The following is an 18,274-nucleotide window of genomic DNA, read 5'->3' on the forward strand; positions in this document are numbered from 1 at the left end:
GCCGAAGAGCCTCTTGGATCGGGAAGGAGGAAAGTCGGCCAGCAGCGTGGAGCTGCTGCTGCTGCAGACAGGAATGAGCCTGAACTTGTATGTTTATGTGAGCGTATTGGTAAATTAAAGCTGATCTCAGTCCAGCTTTGTGAAGTTTGTGAATGGTTGATGTATTGATGTGAACCCAGATAAGGAGGAATGAGTTTAGAGTAACGGTAGGCTTACTCTGTGTGTGTACGTGCGTGTGCGTGTGTGTTTATTTGACAGCTCCCAGCTGTAGACGGCACAAAGCCAGACTGAGTCAAGCCCCTTTTGTCTCTGTAACGGTCGGCCTGCCGCCTGCCTAATCAGCATAATTCTGTGTGTCGCTCCTTATCTCTCTTTTTTTTTTTTTTGTCTCTTCTCTTCTTTGTCTGTTTTGCATTTTATTATTACTATATATGAATCTTGCCCTCTTTCTATGTCTCTGTTAACACCAACAGAATAATTGTTGGTAGTGTTTTGTTGACGAGGACCACACAAACTCTGCTACTGTTACTTCACACATCCTGGCTTTTATTAGTTTTCCTCTCGCCGCTTCTATGCTTGTTAAAAATGCTTTATAAATGAAAACACTTGGAAAATATTAGCCTTCACGTCCTGATTGCACAAACACCTTTTCCCTCATTGTTCTTTTGGTGCTTTTCCCTTCTGTTTGAGAAGGTATTTGGTCTTTTTTTTTTTTTTTTTTTTTTGTGCTTGATATTTCCCCCACCCTTTGACTCACACTGCCTGTCAGACACACAGCAGAAAGCAGGCTCCTCTGGGGTTTGATGGGCGTGTTGCCAGATTTGACTCCTGGTGGGTTGCCAAATTGGCTGTCAGCACATGAGCTGAACTTTTCCTTAACCCTTGTCTGCCTATTTAACTGACCCGTAGACCAAGCATGGGCACCCCGCGACTGCCTGTGCTGACAACAAATATTTCAAAACAGCCAAATTTGTCTTTAGTTTTGAAAAAGGCTTGCCTCAAATAGTTACTGACTGATTAGACAATTCAAGTCTTTAGTTGACTTTTTGCAATAAAAGGATTAAAAACACATTAAATTATAGGATGGAATTTTCTGTTTCAAAATACTCTTCTCAAGAAATGCCAGAAATATGAGTGTTGTTTATATTTCATAACCACTGTAACAAGTTCAGCATTATTGGAGTGCAACCACAGATCCGCTGGCTTTGTAACCAAAGTAGCTCTGTGACAAACACATAGATCAAGTTTGTCCTTTGGTTTTATACTGGGGCACTATGTACTCTGGTTTTCTAAAACATCCTAATAACTTTAATATTTTTTATGATTAAAAATGTAATCATTAACCTTTATTCCGCCTCTAATAGTTGTTTTTTTAACATTTGCCCTTTTTGAGACATGGACTTGAACCAATAAAAAGTATTTTCTCTCGTAAACAATTAGTAGGTCAACTTTGTTGGATGGCAGTTTTTGGAGATCAATTAGGGCTGCAAGATGTTTAAAATATATGACACTACTGTTACAACACTGCAGTGATATCTGTTGCAATAAATCCCCAGTTTTCAGTTTTCCTCCTCTGTCTCTTGCCTGTCGTTGCAATGCAGCTTCCAGCAGAAATGTATTCAAAATATGGAGTCCTGACAATTCTAATGCAATGGCCGACAGATACGGCATTCCAAACAGTCCTTTGTGATATTAATGTCAAATTATGGACAGCGATTGAATGCTCAAAATGATAAACCAGAGCAACTTAACTCCTCTGTTTAGCCTTCCTGTTACCTGATGAAAGTCTTTCTCTCTCTCACAGCCTGAACAAACTGCAAGCATGTCTTCACGTACTTAGTAGCTACTTACAAACCAAAGGGTGTCGATGAGTGCTTGACTTGGTAGCGTCTGTTTTCAATTGACCCGTCTCCAGTTCTCAAACTGCAGTGCCTCAAGACCCGGGAAACTCGTACTGCAGACGCACGCCTGGACCAAAGCGTCTGAATTATTTGCCTCCTTAGTCCCACAGAGTCTTGCTAACGACCTCATCGTTTTATCTGGGGTTTATTGAAGCAGAGACGCATCTAAATGTTACAGGGAACCAAGTTCCAGATTTTTCTCCCTGTCCAATAGTCACATGATTTATGAACAAGTTTATCATTCACCCAGTTAGCCATAGACTGTAATGGCACACCTGTTGGTGTTTCTACTGTATTTCCTTCTTATTTTGAACTATTGATGAGTCATGATTAGGTTACTGTACCTGATACTGGTTTCTTTCAGTTGGTTACACATATTGACTTTTGCCTTCAATTTTTTTATTGTCTTGAGATATATAATTTCAAGAGTTTTTTTGTGTCTGTTTTATCTCCAAAAAAACAATCTAAAACTGTCCCTGTTCCAAGACACCTGCACCAAATGGCTGAAATGCCCAACATTAGCGTACAGTCAAGCCTTACACAGCCACTCTAATGATCTGATTTTATAAGTTCAAATTCTAAGACATTTTCATCTATTAAACACAGTTTAAAATTATTTTTAGGTACAAGGTGAACTACACCTGTATGCACACATGAACCATGTAAGCTGTTGTGATTGTTTTTTTCCACTGAGTGAAGTTTAAAACCGGTTCAACCACCCAGTAGGATGGCACAAGCCCAGGTGAATACTGTAGCAATGACAAACACGTTGTTCTTTAGATGATGCGTGCAAACAGGAACTCCTTTGACACAGTCAAACAAGTCAGGGTGCCGAACATTTTTAAGTGCTACGTGCTTGATTCAGACCTCCTCCTTGGCATTCAGCTGTTGTTGCTTGAGGAAGCAAGTTACCTTCCATTTGTGCTTTATAACAAAGAAGTGCAAAGAGATTAGTGAAAATGACGAGTGTGTTTATGAAGTCCTCTCTACCGAAGCCTCATATTCTTCCTAAAATAGCCAGACTTTAACCAGAAACATACAATGTAGTATGTGAACGCGCAAAGCCCACACAGAACACATCTGGCTACAGGTCCATTGGACTGGCCCCCTCCGCTCAGGCATGACTGATCAGGAATGCATAGTCTGCCGCGCCCTTTCTCTTGCTTCAACCACTGGACGCGGCCCTGCTGGGTGTTCTCGGATTACCGGAGTTCATTTGTCCTATAAGCTGGAGCGCCACTCCTTTCTGTTCTTTTTAAGACTAACCTCAGAGCTGTTGTTTTGTCTTTTGTTCAGACGGCCTGCATGTCAGAATATTTAGCCAAATATACTCGGGGTGGTGGGGGCGGGGGGCAGTATCATGAACAGACCTTTTGCCCGGAACAGAATCTGTATATTTAAACTGCTTCTAGGCCTTTTTGCCGCACTTTGCTGCTTCTCAGATGTAAGTCTTAGACACACACGTCTTTGTTTGAAGGAAGTACAAGAGTGTTTAGACACATAAAATGGCCCAGTATCCATAGCTCCTCAGTGCATAACTGTTAAAATACACACAGCCACACGTCTACGCATATACTGAGCAGCAGCTGTGAGTCTGTTGGCAAGTGTGGGTCACAAGTAAGAGGTCAAAGGTTTGTAGCTGCAGGACTTTTCTTCATTGTGTTCTAATGTGAGAACATCACATATAGATATATACATTTGTTTTCTTGCAGCACTAGTGTATGACCGCTGGATTTGAGCTATTTCAAGCACATGGCCAGAGGGAGTAGGGATTTCTCCAAACTGGGGTGACACATGTTGACCTTGGTGTTTCCAGAAGTGTGGTCAACATTTAACAACTCAGCAAGACCCGAAGTGTGTGTGCGTGTGTGATTTTAAAAGTGCTATTACACTGAGGCCATAGATAGGCCTTGAATGTTTGAAATAACTGCTTTCTCACCCACTATAGATTATCGTCGCACAACACACACTCGGACAGAGGGTCTTGTAAATACACAAACTTTATTCCCTCTAGGCCTCCATTGTTTATGAACTGAAGTCTAATTTATGTGGTGCTCAACATGGATAAATGAATAAAGACCACCATCTGCAGTTATTTTCTTGCCCATTTGACTTTGCATTAAGGTAATATACTATTACCTTAATGCAGGAGAGTTCAAGAGTTTGAGACAAGTAAAGTTAAACGAGTAGTGCCACCATGTGGTTGGAAATGGGAATTGCATATAAAGTATGTAAGAAAAAAAAAAAAAAAGTATTCAGAGATTCAAGTTTGGAGGCTCACATTTTAATGTGATTATATCATCTCTGATATGCATTCATAAATCGCAACTCGGTGAAAAAGAAATAAAAAATTTTGAGCTTTTTGGAAACAAATGTCCAGATGGGTTTGGTGTAAAATTAATTAAAAATATGTGGATAAACAACTCAACTCCAGTGATAAGTACGATAGAGGATCTGTGAGGCTGTGGGCTCGATTCATTTCGAAATACCATGGAAACCATAATGTAAGCTTAAGATAATTTTTTCTCTGGTTATATATATATATATATATATATATATATATATATATATATATATATATATATATATATATATATATATATATATATATATATATATATAAATAAAGAGAAAGATGAGAGGGCAGAGCAGTCCTCCTGTCTGCCATCCAGAGGGTTGTTGCTTAGCTACAAGCCCTGCAGGGCCTCTGGTGGCTTTAAGTTGCGGAATATCTCACCTGATTATAGAACAGTTTGCTACGTGGCAATTTATGACATGCAAGAAAAACAGGAATAGTGTTCAACTTATCAATTACATGTATGTGACGTGGTGTAAATATAACTACTACTGAAGCAAGTTCTACCCACGAGAGAACTGCATAATTCATAACATGCAGTGTTTTTTTTTTCTTTATAAATAATGGTCAGTTTTCGTACCACATGTTGCAACAATTTAGGATTAGCTTATTTTTTATTGCTTTACGTTGCTCTTCCTACTGTAGATTTTTCTATTCTGCAGTAAAAAAAAAAAAAGCTGTCAAATTTATGGCATGTGCAGAAACAAACACGAGCATAGATTTCTTGAGAGATACAGGCGGGGGTAAGTGAAGGCTAGATAAATTGTGGCGTTTAATTAAAGGCAGATCTCTCTAGCTTCTCATTTTGTCGTACGTCAGGCAGCGTTTTGTTAATAGTGTGAAAATCTGCACCCACAATGCAAAAATACAAAAACATTCAACCAACTCTGTCGCATTCTGCTTTTGTGAGTTTTGTTCCCACACGCGGTCTTGGACAGAAACGGCCTCGCACCAGCGCAGACTCCCACGTAAACCGTCCCTGTAAATGCGAGGTGCTCAGGGGTAATAAAAGGTTTCCTCTGCGGTGCAGCTGAACCCCTGTGTTTAACTGGCTCTGGAGACGTGCTGCTGCTGAGAGACGAACTCGACTTGCTGGGATTTGAAACTTGGCAGGGACGCCCGGCCAGGGCTTCTATCTGGATGAGACAATTGCGGACGTGCGGATGCACTTCTGTGGGCTGTTTTTTCACTCGCAAAGCTCAGGAAGTGATGTTTATCCCTTAGAGGAGCGTCTGATCGGGGGTGTATTTAGTGTCAGCGGTTGCTCTTGTGTTGGATTGAGTTACCTTGCAACCAGATCGCACTCGCATGTCGCCATTTGTGTCGTGCAGAAGTGAAGAGAGCGTGCACGGAGTAGCTGATATATTTTGATCTTTGGGGGTGTTTATTTAGCTCAATATGTAAGTTAGTCAGTTTAGTAGGGCCGCTTTTATGTTGGCTAAAATTACAGGATTTTCTTGTGTAATCCAGATAATCGGTGAATTCAAAAGTGAATCTGAATTATTGTTTGTTTTTTTTTTGTTTTTTTGCAAATTACGATAATTGTCTTAATGTCACCAAATAATAGGTTTTTGCTGTTTATATTGCATTTCTTGGGATCCTGCTAATCTTTAGATATCCTTTAATTTCTTTAATTATCCAGTAATTCAGATTTACCTGTCTCCATTCTTATGATATCATGGAGGTGAGATCCAGAAAGAAATCCTTGGAGTTTATCTTGTACGTGTCTAAGGCATGTGTCCTCTCCTGGGTAAACACAGCTAAATGTCTGTGCTGATATAATCACAAGCCCGTCGGCATTTACCTGAACATGCATACTTCCTTTATGGCAACTTGCACGGTCAGAGGTCTTGTTAAAAAGTCTCATTATACTGGTATGATTTATTTTTTAAATTATTCTTATTTTTTACTGCACACAGAGCAGCAGCATGTGATCCTTTACATCTTCTCCCATGGAGAAGGAATGAACAACAACATTATACGGGAGTAGTTTTTCAAAAATTTCGACTTACGAAACCAAAAAACTTGAAAGTTTCCTCTACCTTAAAATCATTAAAAAAATTTTTTTTCAACTATGTCCTAAACATTTTCTGTTACCCTCACTGGTATTAGAGGATTATCTCCTAATTAATTTGTGCTGGAAGTTACTCAGAAGTCTCTCTAGTTTCAAAAAAAGACCTTTATCAGACAGTTTAGTAGACAAGCCAGGAGTCAGAGAGAGAAGAGGGAAGATGTGAAGTAAATGGACCAGGCCAAGAGTGGACCTGAGGACAGCTGTGTTGAGCCTCCATTGATGGACAACTTCCTATACTTATTGTACCAATCAGCTCCCCATCTTAGCAACACTCTTCAGCTCGTTCTTCGGGATCCTACGGTGTTCCCAGGCCAGAAGGAACATCAAGTTCCTCCTGAAAGTTCTGAGTCTGTCCCGGGGTCTCCTCCCAGTGGGACGAGCCAGAGCATGCCCGGGATGCTTTGCAACTTCCCTAAGGTGCTAAGGTGACAGAGCTGGTTACTTTTATTTACAAGACTGACTCCCAGCTATCCTACAGAGGAAGCTGATGAGTGAATGAACCAATATGCTTCATTAATCCCAGAGGGAAATGTCAGTCCTTGTGCCCTGGATCTTGTTCTGTGGCTCCAGTTCCTCACGTTTACCGCAGGCCTGTTGGCTGCTTCTCTGATTAACTCTCACCTCGCCTAACCTCGCCCTTATTTGGGGGGTATCCGCTTAAAAGGGGATGAATACAGTTTCATGTCAGTCTTCATAAAAGCTTTTGCAAGATAATTTGCACTCCAAAGTGCAAACGCCAAAGTGACAAATGGTGGCATAGTCAGACGTTTGTCACTTTGACAGCATATTTATTGCGTTTTTCTGTACCCGAGCATTAAAGCCAAGCCAGTATTGACTGGATGTGCATTGCGCAAAGATCCAGCCATTGGTATCGGTTTTCGTATTGATTATTGGCACTGCTTGTACGTTTCATGAAATAAAAATGAAGTAGGGGGTTGAACTAGGATGCTGACCTTCTCAGCTTTCTTGTTCTCTGGGGGGTGTTTGGCTTTGAAGGAAATTGCACTTTTTTTTTGGACCCATGGTGTTGAGGGTACCCTGTCTAATGCCTGCATGTTTGAACCAGATAATTTCCTCATCAACATAATGGCCTGTTAGTTATTAGTCTTTCAACGCCAACCAAACTGATCCCTCCGTCTCCGCTCAATAGAAAATAGTCCTGGTTAAATATTAAAGGACTTGTGGCCTCATGTGTCATCACTCTGAACAAAGGTCTTTAAACACAGCCATATCTGTCACTGTATATTATTATGGAACTTGTTCCTGATGGCTACCATTTGAGAACTTGGCCACACAGTTATGTTTATTTATTTTCTGATTCAAAGTGAAAAACAAAAAATGAAAATTAATGTGAGGAGCCCGAATGAGCAACGAGTTCTGGAGTGTTGGTTTACTCTACACGACTACACCGAAATAGGAATCGGATTTCAGCAACGTAACCGATCCATCCCGAGATGGAACATAGTGTCTTAAAGATGCAGATTATTTTACAACAACAAGTAATCCACCAACTTTTTTATGGTTGAGTTTACTTAAGATTGTGAAACTGACAGACTACTGGTTTTTGAACAAACAATCTGCTGTCGCACCTTGGTGGTCACATGTCTGTTCTGCATTCACAGTGGGGTGGGAAAACTCCACCTCCCTAATAAATATCGTAGGAGGTGTTGTACCTGAGGGTCTGTGTGTGATTTTGTGTTTATAACAAGTGTTTTTTTTTTCTTCTCCAAAATTTGTTAGTGTTTGGCTGAATTTTACCCTGCTATTCCAGTTGCTCCCTGCATGTTAGTGAGCTCAAGCCAGCTACCAAAACATGCTGTGACCTATAAGACACTTTTATTTTTGCACGCCTTTAACATGCAGTGCATACCAGCTGCAGAGAGCTTTTACGGGATTTTGAATTGTCCTGCGGCGAAATGCAGGTTTATTAGGGAAGCAGGAGCCTGGAGAGCATGAATAACACGGAGAGCAAACAGAAAAGGTAGAAGGGGCAAAACAAGGTGCGAAGGAGGGTGTGGGGAGTGGTTGCCATGCTGGCTATCAGATGAGGGAGAAGGGCGGAGATCAGGGATCGCAGAAAAACAGAAAGGCAGGAAATAAGGAAGAAGGGAAGGGCTGACTCGTATTTCAGTTTAGTGTGTTTTAGGGTTGGGTGTACTCCCGGCAGTTCCTCACAGTCATACACTTGCAGTCTGCTCTCTCCAGGAGCAGAAAGTTCTGGGAATCCTCAGCAGACTGAGCTTTCTTTTGTAAAACCGTCTGGAGTGTTTTTTTTTTTTTTTTTGGGCGTGCAGCAGGTGCAGCCTTCCTGATACTCTTATCTCAGGCGCTGATCAGCTGATTGGTCGGTCCTGAACTTGGTGGCTACCAACGCCTGGAGCATTTTCTGTTTCTCTTCTTTACTTTTTTTTTTTTTTCTGTAAAGACTCTTCTCATGCTTGGTTCACCTTTTCGTCCTTTACCAGCATCTTCAATACTGGAGGAGAAAACAAGAAGAATCGGGAGAAGACGAGAGATCTTTATTTGGCAGGAGGATAAGATATGTGACTGTGTTTTTGCTCTCCTGTGAGCATGCAAATACCTTCATCAGGCTGGGAATAGATCCAGGGAGACTGACACTTCTTAACCTCTTCGTCTGCCGCTGCACTGACGGGTTGTGTGTCACCTAATGAGCTCCAGCGACGTGAGATAACAGCACTGGAAAACATGCGTGGTTTTAAATTACAACTGCCAATTCGCTGTGATTGAACATTATCTTCTTCAAGTTTGGAAATCTCTCTCCCCACCCTTTTTTTTTTTTTTTTTTTAAATGGAAAGCCTGCATAGAGGGGTGGATGTTTTTTTCCAGCTAACTGGATTGCCTAATTACTCCCTTGGGTTTTGGAATCATGCCCAAAGACGTAAGGCAAAAAGAAACGGAAGAGATGTGGAAGGATGGTTTGAAGAAGGAATTTCAGTTTGTGAAAGGAGGATGATGTGAACGGAGTCGAAAGTTGGGAGCTGTCAAGTCGAAATCGTGATGTGGAGTCGGACAACATACTTGGCTTATGGATGAAGTTCCTCCTGAAACTAATTTACTCCTCAATGTGGAATCTGATTGGAATGTATGTGGATTTGGATTGCTTTCCCTTAATATTTGGAGCTGCTCCTAAAACAGACATTCAACCGCTGGATTAGTGTCTAAGGAGGCTAATTACCTTAAACTATTTCATCTGACCTCCTCATAAACTTGCCTCTCCAAGCAAAGATGAGAGGAGACCGGCGTTCCGCTTCATTCCACAAGGAAAAGTCGGCAGGGCTGTCGCGGGCTCTCAGTTGGCTCAACATGTCCCCCCTGTCCCACCAGGGGAGACGCTTCTTCCACAGTCAAAACGATCTCCATCTGGTTCCCAACCGCCGCTCACGCTCACGCACTCATCTTCACATGCCGCAAAAAGACGAGTCCGAGGATGATGACAACTGGGTGTACAGACCTCAGCACAAAATAGGTGAGAATGAAGAGAGACCATAAAAAAAACAAAAGAAATGCCCATGCAATCTTTCTCTTTCTCCCTAAAACCAGTGATTCAATCATTTTATTTATACGGAAAAGTAAATATAGAAACACATCAGTCTATTTATTGCCTCTTTCTCTGTGTGTTTACAACCTGCACTTCCTTGTTGCTATGGCGAGTGAGTGGGAGCCCTGTTTGGTTTAGAGGGTGGACATCGAGTTGGCGGTGAAAGAGGGCTCTGTGCGTGTGTGTGCGATTGATAAAGACTTGTCCGACCGGAAGACGGTGACATCGTGTAAATGGTTGTGTCACAGCCTGGTACCACTCAGAGTTTGGTGTCAGGCAGAGGGTCATCTTTGGATGGTTGACTATTGTGAACAAGTGAACTAAATGGATGAGTTTATGCTTCCTATTTGGCTGTCTTGGCTGACGTGAAAATGTCATTTCTAGTTCTCATAGAGATTCTTGGGTGTTATGCCTGAGATTAGTCCAGTTATACACCGATTATATCTTGGTTCATACATCAATCAGCCGTCACTGAGAGTTATACGACGGTGGTTGTAACTGTAGCTTTGTCTTGAACCCTTCATGGAAAATGCACTAATGCTGCTCCATGATAACCTACCTAATGGTTTAGTAAGAGCCAATAGTCCTGCAATGCCTCAAATATTTTGGTGCGTCAGACAAGATACAGATCAACGTGAGAATAGCGCAAGTAGCTCATGTGGCTAAATTCAGTCTCACAGTGTATCAGTACTAGATTAAGAACTATTTGACAGTTTTTATTAAAGGAGGACTGCATTTGATCCTCTTTAATTCAAAAACTAAAGATACAGAATCATTCTACACTGTACAAGCTTTTCCTTACGCCACCGCTATCGATACTTTCCAACTTTAGTTTTTTTGGGAAAACAAAAGAGAACATTTTCAGTATTTTGTTCAAATGAAGTTCACCTCAGAATTGGACAACCAAGAAAGTTTTCGTACATGGAAACCTGGACTGAGTCATTTGGCACCGACTACAAATACTTCGAAAAATGTGAACAAAAAAACATAAAAACCAATGATTCTTCAATTTCTCTCAAGAACGCTAAAATCTTGTCTAATCGTGTTCTTGTAATTCCAGTATCATGTATCTTCTCTTCTTGTGAATTAGTACTGAATAGTACTGAAGCGCTCTGATTTAACCTGGTCCTCGCTTCGACTAACTGTCTCTGTTCGATTTGACCATATTTTTAATCTGTCACTCTGAACAAATGAGAGCATTTTAATCTACAAATAAGTTACCTGACAGGAATGTGAAGCTTGTCGCCGCTGTTGTTGTTTATCGCATGTCTCAATTTTCTGTGTTGTGTCCGAACGTGCCCGTTTCCTAAAACAGCTCAGGAGATGCGCATAACTTGAATAATTTGAGGGCTTGAAATGCTTCTGTAAGTCAAAGAGCAGCACCCTGGTGGAGCTTAAATTGTTCCTTATGTTAGATGTTTTCATCATGAAACATTAAACTTGACGGCTCATGAGGTTTTATTCCAACCACTTCGAGCAGTTTGTCAGACAAACAATGTGTTGCAAAAATAACACATTGTTTAGTTTAAATTTTTTGAACACTGATTGCTTAGAAATGTTACTGGAATTTCCATTGCTTGCCTATTGCTCTAATGTGTGGCTTTTAATAGGATTTTATTACACCGGAATATTTTTAACTACCTAAAGTGTCTTTAGAGCCAAATAAATATTTTCTTGCATAATCTTTTGATATGCAGTCTGTCTACACATCATCCATGTTTACGGCACACATAGTTCCTCAAAAAGCTATAACTCTTTTCTGCTCAATCCTCTGTTTTAATGTTATAACTTTGTTGTACTGGCAAGCTACAAATCTCGAGGGCAGTAAAAACTTATACTTATTCTTTACTAAGACCAGGCATGGTGTTTTTTTTTTTTTTTAACAATGACATGTATCACATTTGCAACCCTTTGTTTCTGCCATTCAAATGGTCTGGTAGCTTAATCTAGCGCTGCCCTCTGTCTTCTGTCTCTTCCTGTCTCTCTGTTATGTGCAGTTATGTCTTTTTATAGCTAATGCTAGGCCAGAGTCGGAGTCATAGACAGGTCATTCTAAAATTGTTCTCATCCAGACAACTCATTCTCCATATTCTTCGCAAAGGAAACTTTAAAGTAATTCTCCACTTTTGCATGTGTAACAACTGGAGATCGCATTCATACACGCACCAGAACCAATTACTAGACACGTGGGCCGCCATGCGCACTGCCTCAGAGTAAATATAGCTTTAAAATTACTGCCTTCAGATTCAAAGCCTGCAATTTTTGGCGCAGCCTGTTGCCTGTCTTTTTTTGGGTGTTTGCCTCTGTTGTCACGGTAATAGGTATGCAGCTGATTGTTTCCTGGTCGGGCTCGATTTGACCTTCCTGAGCCGCCTTGGTGCACAAGCTGCTGTAGGTTCTCCTGGTGAAGTTGTACATTTTCTCGGGCAAGTTGATGTGAAAGCTGGAGTTATTTTCAGAGTTAAAAACAAATCTGATCATTACAACAGAACTTGCGCTTGAACATTTTCTTGATTTCTGCTTGCCATAAGGCCAAACTTAAAAAAAAATCTTGTTCAGAAAGGTCAAGGCTAACTAACTTAAAGCTAAACTTTCCTTATCTAGACGCCTGTCTGGGCTCCTGTCTACATTATTGCCTCTCATAAAGCTGTTTGTTATCTACAGTACATGAGGTCATCAAATAAAATGTAACAGATGTCAAATTCTGAGTCAAGACTTTGACTTTTGCCAAATGCAAAACATGTTAACATGAAAGTTGGGTGCTGTGAGGCTTAGTAGCATTTGCTTGAGGTTTTCTGTGGATCTACAGTATGTCGGTTCGGCTGGTAATATTTTCGAGAACACGGATTAACCTACATCGCCACTATACCTTGGCACTGAATTGCTGTTGCAATCAGAACCAGAATTCGGTCTCATATAAATGTTATTAAGGAGGTATTTATACATTTTTGGCCGTGTCTGCTTGGGACAGTACTGATGGTTTGTGAGATGCTTATTGAAACTCTTGCATAACAGTCTTAGAGCATTTGGGACACATTTCCATACACTGAAATAAGCTCATCATCACCATGTAGAACATTTGTAAATCCAGATTAGCAGATATTATGAACAAACCTGCAAGGCCTCATTAAAACTCAGACACGGAAATCTTAGATTGTGGCCCTTTTCCCGGTACATGGATGCATCATGAGGCTGTACATAGATGATTAAAATGGCAAACACGGATGCTTCCTTTGAAAATAAATGGGTAAATCATTGGTTTAAACTGTGTCTAATTGCCGTTTTTTGTCTCTTTTTTTTATGTGCTTATCAAAATGCCATCTCCTGTAGGTAAGTTGCATCTTTCTTTCTGGTTTTCGTTCCAGAATGTCTCACCGTTCTGGTATCTTTTTTCCCTAATGGTACAAATGGATGACGAACAATGGAAAGGAGGGAAAAAAAAAAAGCCAAGTGATTATATTTGTTGAACAGGATTTCAGTTTTAAAGGGGATAGAGGAATGGCAGCTTATTTTAATAGGATCCAATCCATTGATGTTGTCACAAAACACAATCCAACAGCTTAAAAACTGTCAACAATTGAACTAAAGCTCTGTCAGGGTCATTTTTGGGACAGATCGTATTTTTTCTCCCACTCTGTTTTTTTTTTTTTTTTTTTTTAACCAAAAAACATGTTTAACCAAGAGGCCTTTATGCTTAAATATGTCTCATACCTCAACTTCCCCCCTGTTTGCATATCCGAACCTTCATGCCTGCTTCAAGGAGCTTGTTGTTTTTTATCTGCCCATTCTTATCACGCAGTGACGGTGCACAAAGCTCACGCTATCGCACCATAATGTGCTTGTGCAGCACTGCATGTAAGAGTGGATGTGAAGCACTCTGATAAGCATTAGTATGGGCCATTATGATCCCAGACTTATGATGGTGTTTTATCTGGAGACAAAGAGAGAATCCTGGAGGCTGATAACTGCGGTCTGATCAAAGTTTCAGTAACCACAGGTAGGAGGGCCTGTCCAATCAGGAAACGTGTAAACGTGCCAGTTGTTGCTGAATGTCCTGTAAGAATCAGATAGCAGACTTTACCACACGAAGGAGAGGAATTAGTTGTTGTTGTTGTTGTTGTTGAACAACAAATCTCATATTAGGAATGGTAAACACAAAACCAGCACAATTTTATTTTATAAGTAAACTGTAGCAACTTGCTTTTCACAAGTTGTCCTATGTTTTTTGTTATGCTATGTGGAAAATACAGTCTAAAAGTTACATAAAAAGGTAAATAAAAAGTGTGTGTGTGTGTATACCTATAAATATATGACTGCCTTTTGTCAATGGAAATTTAAAGGGAAAACATGCAGTTTTTAATGTGTAGGCTACATATAGTACAGCAACATTAACTGGTGAATTTAGTACGTTTTATTTTGGAGCAAGGGAATACAAAGAATAATCTGAACAAAAATGTCTTTGGTATGAACTTGAATATAAAAAAGATAAACTACTTTTTAAGGTATTTTTCTTTGTTTTACTGTTAAAATTTAAATATAAATGTTCCTAATTTAAGTGTGCATTTCTTTTCAGTTGTATAATTGAGTGAACTGTGTTTTAGAGTTGAGATATTGGTCTCTTTATCAAAAAGAAATAAAGTAAATGTTCTTTGAAATGTTTTGAAATAGGTTGATTATGTCGGTTCATAATATTTGAAGGGAATTTCCCTCTTACCTTTACAGCCTCGGCTCCATGAGAATGGAGATTTAATTCAGCTGAAGCAGTTGCCTTTGAGGCATAGTTTTTTTTTTTTTTTTTTTTATTGACATGCTTAAAACCAAAGCCATTATGGCAGAGCACTTTCCAGTTAAAGTGGCAGCTTGATGAGGGTTTTTTTTTTTTTTTTTTTACGGGCTGGTCAGGTGGGTTTATTTAGGGATTTTACATGTGTTTTTAGTTTGGACTCTGTTTTTACGGTCTTTTCATGCTGACGGTCATGCTGTCACGCTTAGACATTCACTCAGTGATCTGCCTCTAATTACTGACATGAGGTCAAGGCAGATGAGTCGGAGCCCACAGGCCATATTGACAAAGGCTTAGCTTGTTTATGAGAGCCACATACACCCAAAAAGGATGTTTCAACCCTTTAGTCACTAATGAAATAGTTCTGTTTTATGTTGTTTCTTGTAGTGTTCAAATAGAGATTCCTAAGAATTTTACCTGTACTCCGAATATTTTATATAACCTGGGAACTTAGAACACACAGTTGTTCTTGATTGATTGATTTATTATTATTATTATTATTTAATCTGAAGTGCTTTTCAGTTGGTCTCTGGAGAGGATCGAGTCTATGAAATTCTCCAGAGACATTTGAGACTTATTGAAGTAACCATCACAAACAAACGTCCCCCATTTTGAATGATGTTGGGTTTTTTAAGTACCCGACCAAAACTTGAAGGATTTTGGTCACATATTTAAATGATGAATAGCTGTGAAATCCCTGAGAAACAGTTGAGACTAAAGCCAAGATAATTCGAATACCAGCAGTTCATAATGTTTCCTTTATCTGGGAAAGAGCAGCTTAAAGAGACAAACACCCAATTTCAAGGTGTCAAATTATGAAGTTGCAACTGTGTTGCCTTCAGTTATAGAAATGCTTTATATGTCAAACATAACGTAAAAGAAATTTGACATCGCAATTTGTCGTCTTGAAATTGGCCTTTGTCTTTCTAAGGAGCTTGACACTCCGTCGTCACAATAATCCTTCTCCATTGTGCCATTTACAAGTGTTGCTTGAATGAAAAGCTCAGCAGACGTGAAGTTCCACCAGGTTTTTGCTAATTGATGCTGCTGCTACTCTGGAGGAACTGTGTGGGGAAGAGTCAAGGCAGGGGAGATGCTGTGTGAAGCGAAAGCTCAGCTTGGAGACTGAAGCTCCAAGGAGGAGCTTTGTGGAAATAGGCTGTGCTTTGTGTGATCAAAGCATTTGGGCATCCCTCAATTGTTGTCATGGGACATTAAGGAATTTCTCAAACATAATACATAATACTGCCCCTTTAATAAGCTTACTCCGTCCTCATCTTTGTGTTAAGTGGCAGTCAAGTTCGTAGGGCTTGCAATCTACCGAGCTCGTGGCTGCAACTGATAACAAACAGTTGAATTGTGAGGATTAAAGCGATTATATTTGATCAGTGAACAAAAGATCAGTCTCAAACTGGGGCCCCCGTCTCACTGCAAACTGCTGACTGCCCAGATTCTCGTCTACAACCAATGTCCCAAACGCTTTCGCAGGGTTGGCGGGGTCGCCTTCTTTATGTTTTTTTCATGCTATTAAATTCATTTTAATTGAATTTGTTGACCTAATACTACGAGTGTATTACTTTTTTTTTTGTCTTCATCTAGGTGCTTTAAAGAGACCAACACAGAAACTTGTGGTTGTTGAGTTTTAGATAGAGGCTCAGCTTTAATATCACATCCATCCTCTGATTGGGCAGGAATATCAGTGAGGGTGAGAGACAGAGAGAGGGGTTGGTCTCTGAGCGGTTTCCTGCAGTGTAGAAGTTGGCCTGCTGCCACTCGGAGCGTGCACATGCGTGTGTGAGTGCGTGTGTGAGAGAGGAGAGAGGGAGGGAGATGGAGCGCGGATCGAATATGTCAGGATCTGAGTGTCGGCGTGCGGACAGTTTGAGTGAGTGGTTTGGAGAAACGGGGAGAGGAGGAAGAGTGCACGACAGAGGATTACCGGGAAGAAAGGAACCAGAGGGAAGAAACCAGTGTTAGTTTATTGTTGCATGAGGAGGTGAAGGGACATGTTCTGTCTGAAAGGTAAGCGTGAGTTCATGACATCGAAGCGTTTGCTTTCTCCGCGTTTCTGCGAACAAACTTCTTGACTCTGTGAGACAAAGAAAAGTTAAACTCCCACCTCCCTTGCTGTCAGTCCTTGTTCCACATCCTTCCTTGTGCGCGTCTCTTTAGAGAAGGGGAGAAAAAAAACTCAGCTTCTTTGCCTCTTCAAGCACTTCTTTCTTTGTCCTGGTCTCTGATTTAGCCACATTAATAAACTTTATTCCGACTCTTTCCTTTCAGTTAACCATTCCCAACCTACACGCTCCTCGGTGTCATTTGAATTAATTACTCATGGTCTTCAAGAAGCAACAACTCGTTTTTTTTTTTGTTTTTTTTTTCTTTCATGTTGTGAGCTTGTTGACCACAGTAACAGCTGGTGAAGCAGCAGCTGCAAAGTGAAGCCATGTGTTGGTCATTACTTGATGGTAAGAGGAAACTAATTCGTGCTTTTTTTTTTTTCTGGAACCTTTAAAATAGTTTTTTCCGTCTTTGTCTAAAAATGGAAGTTGTACGATAACCTCGCGTAAAACATGTTGCATTTCTATGCATAACCATATTTATACTAAACCACAAACTGCATAGCGTCCGTTTCTTTAGCTTTTGAAGCTGAACACGTAATCATACACCTGATCGAATAACACATTATTATATTAAGAATATTTGTATGTTTATTTTAGTGTAAATACATGGAGAATAAACGCTGATTCAGGTCAGTAGAAGTTTCTAAGTGTTTATTGGTCAGAATCTAATGCCTTTTTGCCTTGCTCTGTATAGAGTAAATTAATTATTACGAGCTGATATTATTATATCAGTCAGGCTATCTGCTAAGGTAGCCAGCCATCATCCGCTTAACAGAGAGTTTAAATGCATCAAATTGATAAGAGTAAAGTCTGGGTTTCTGCCGGACCTCAAATATAAGCCTGGTTTCCAACCCAAACTCCTAAATTTGTACATTTGTTCATCCATTGCTTCATCTGTTTACAGAGTTCTTTTTCTTTTGTCCAGAAATGTCTTAGCCTCATTAATTCATTCCATGTGCTGTGAAATTAGGTCATTTAGCCCCGTTAGAAGGAGTTTAGTTGGATTTTTTTTCTCTTGTGTGAGTGTTTTAGGGAAATAAAGTCAAAAAGGTTCTTGACTAACGGCCAGCTCTTCTGCTGTGGAAAAACGTGTATTTTAGTTAGGAAGGGATTTGAAATGAGGGATATCAGCTGCTGGATATTAGCTTTAACTTTCTTGAATTGTTTGAAGTGAAATGGAAGCTGTTGAGGTAAATTCATTATATACTATTCATAACAGTTTTAAAAGATAAGTCATAATGATCTAAAAAAAAAAAAAGGTGTTAAGAAGTCTTGAATTTAACTTGCATAAACTCCTGTAGTTTCAACAGTGAATATTTCCAAACAACTCCGTTTTTTGTTTTGCTAAAAGCCGTCTTTCAGCCAGCTGACCTGCAGTGTCTAGCTACAGGTGGGGGAGGGGCAGGACTGTGATCATCTAAAACCTTGATACCAAAAGCTGACATATGGCCCAATGATAGTTTTACACTCACAGTAA

The 18,274-nt window shown here is 40.1% G+C and overlaps 1 protein-coding gene across 5 annotated transcripts in view; it reads left to right on the top strand.

The window, feature by feature from the left end:
- Positions 1-18,274, top strand: part of nhsl1b (NHS-like 1b) — a 96,226-nt gene that overhangs the window by 28,792 nt on the left and 49,160 nt on the right. The window contains exon 1 of one of the 5 annotated variants that reach the window (XM_014968256.2): positions 7,902-9,819. The exons of 2 other annotated variants lie outside the window; for them this stretch is intronic. In XM_014968256.2, coding sequence (XP_014823742.2) covers positions 9,579-9,819 — 241 coding nt within the window. In that variant the 5' untranslated portion in view covers positions 7,902-9,578. Of the gene's footprint in view, positions 1-7,901; positions 9,820-13,366; positions 16,697-16,716; positions 17,143-18,274 lie in introns of those variants that run through there. 2 more of the 5 variants (XM_014968724.2, XM_014968652.2) reach the window with 2 other exon arrangements.

The sequence above is a fragment of the Poecilia mexicana genome, unplaced genomic scaffold, assembly GCF_051168715.1.
Source record: "Poecilia mexicana isolate PSO_F unplaced genomic scaffold, ASM5116871v1 scaffold_21, whole genome shotgun sequence".
In the NCBI taxonomy this organism is placed as follows: Eukaryota; Metazoa; Chordata; class Actinopteri; order Cyprinodontiformes; family Poeciliidae; genus Poecilia; species Poecilia mexicana.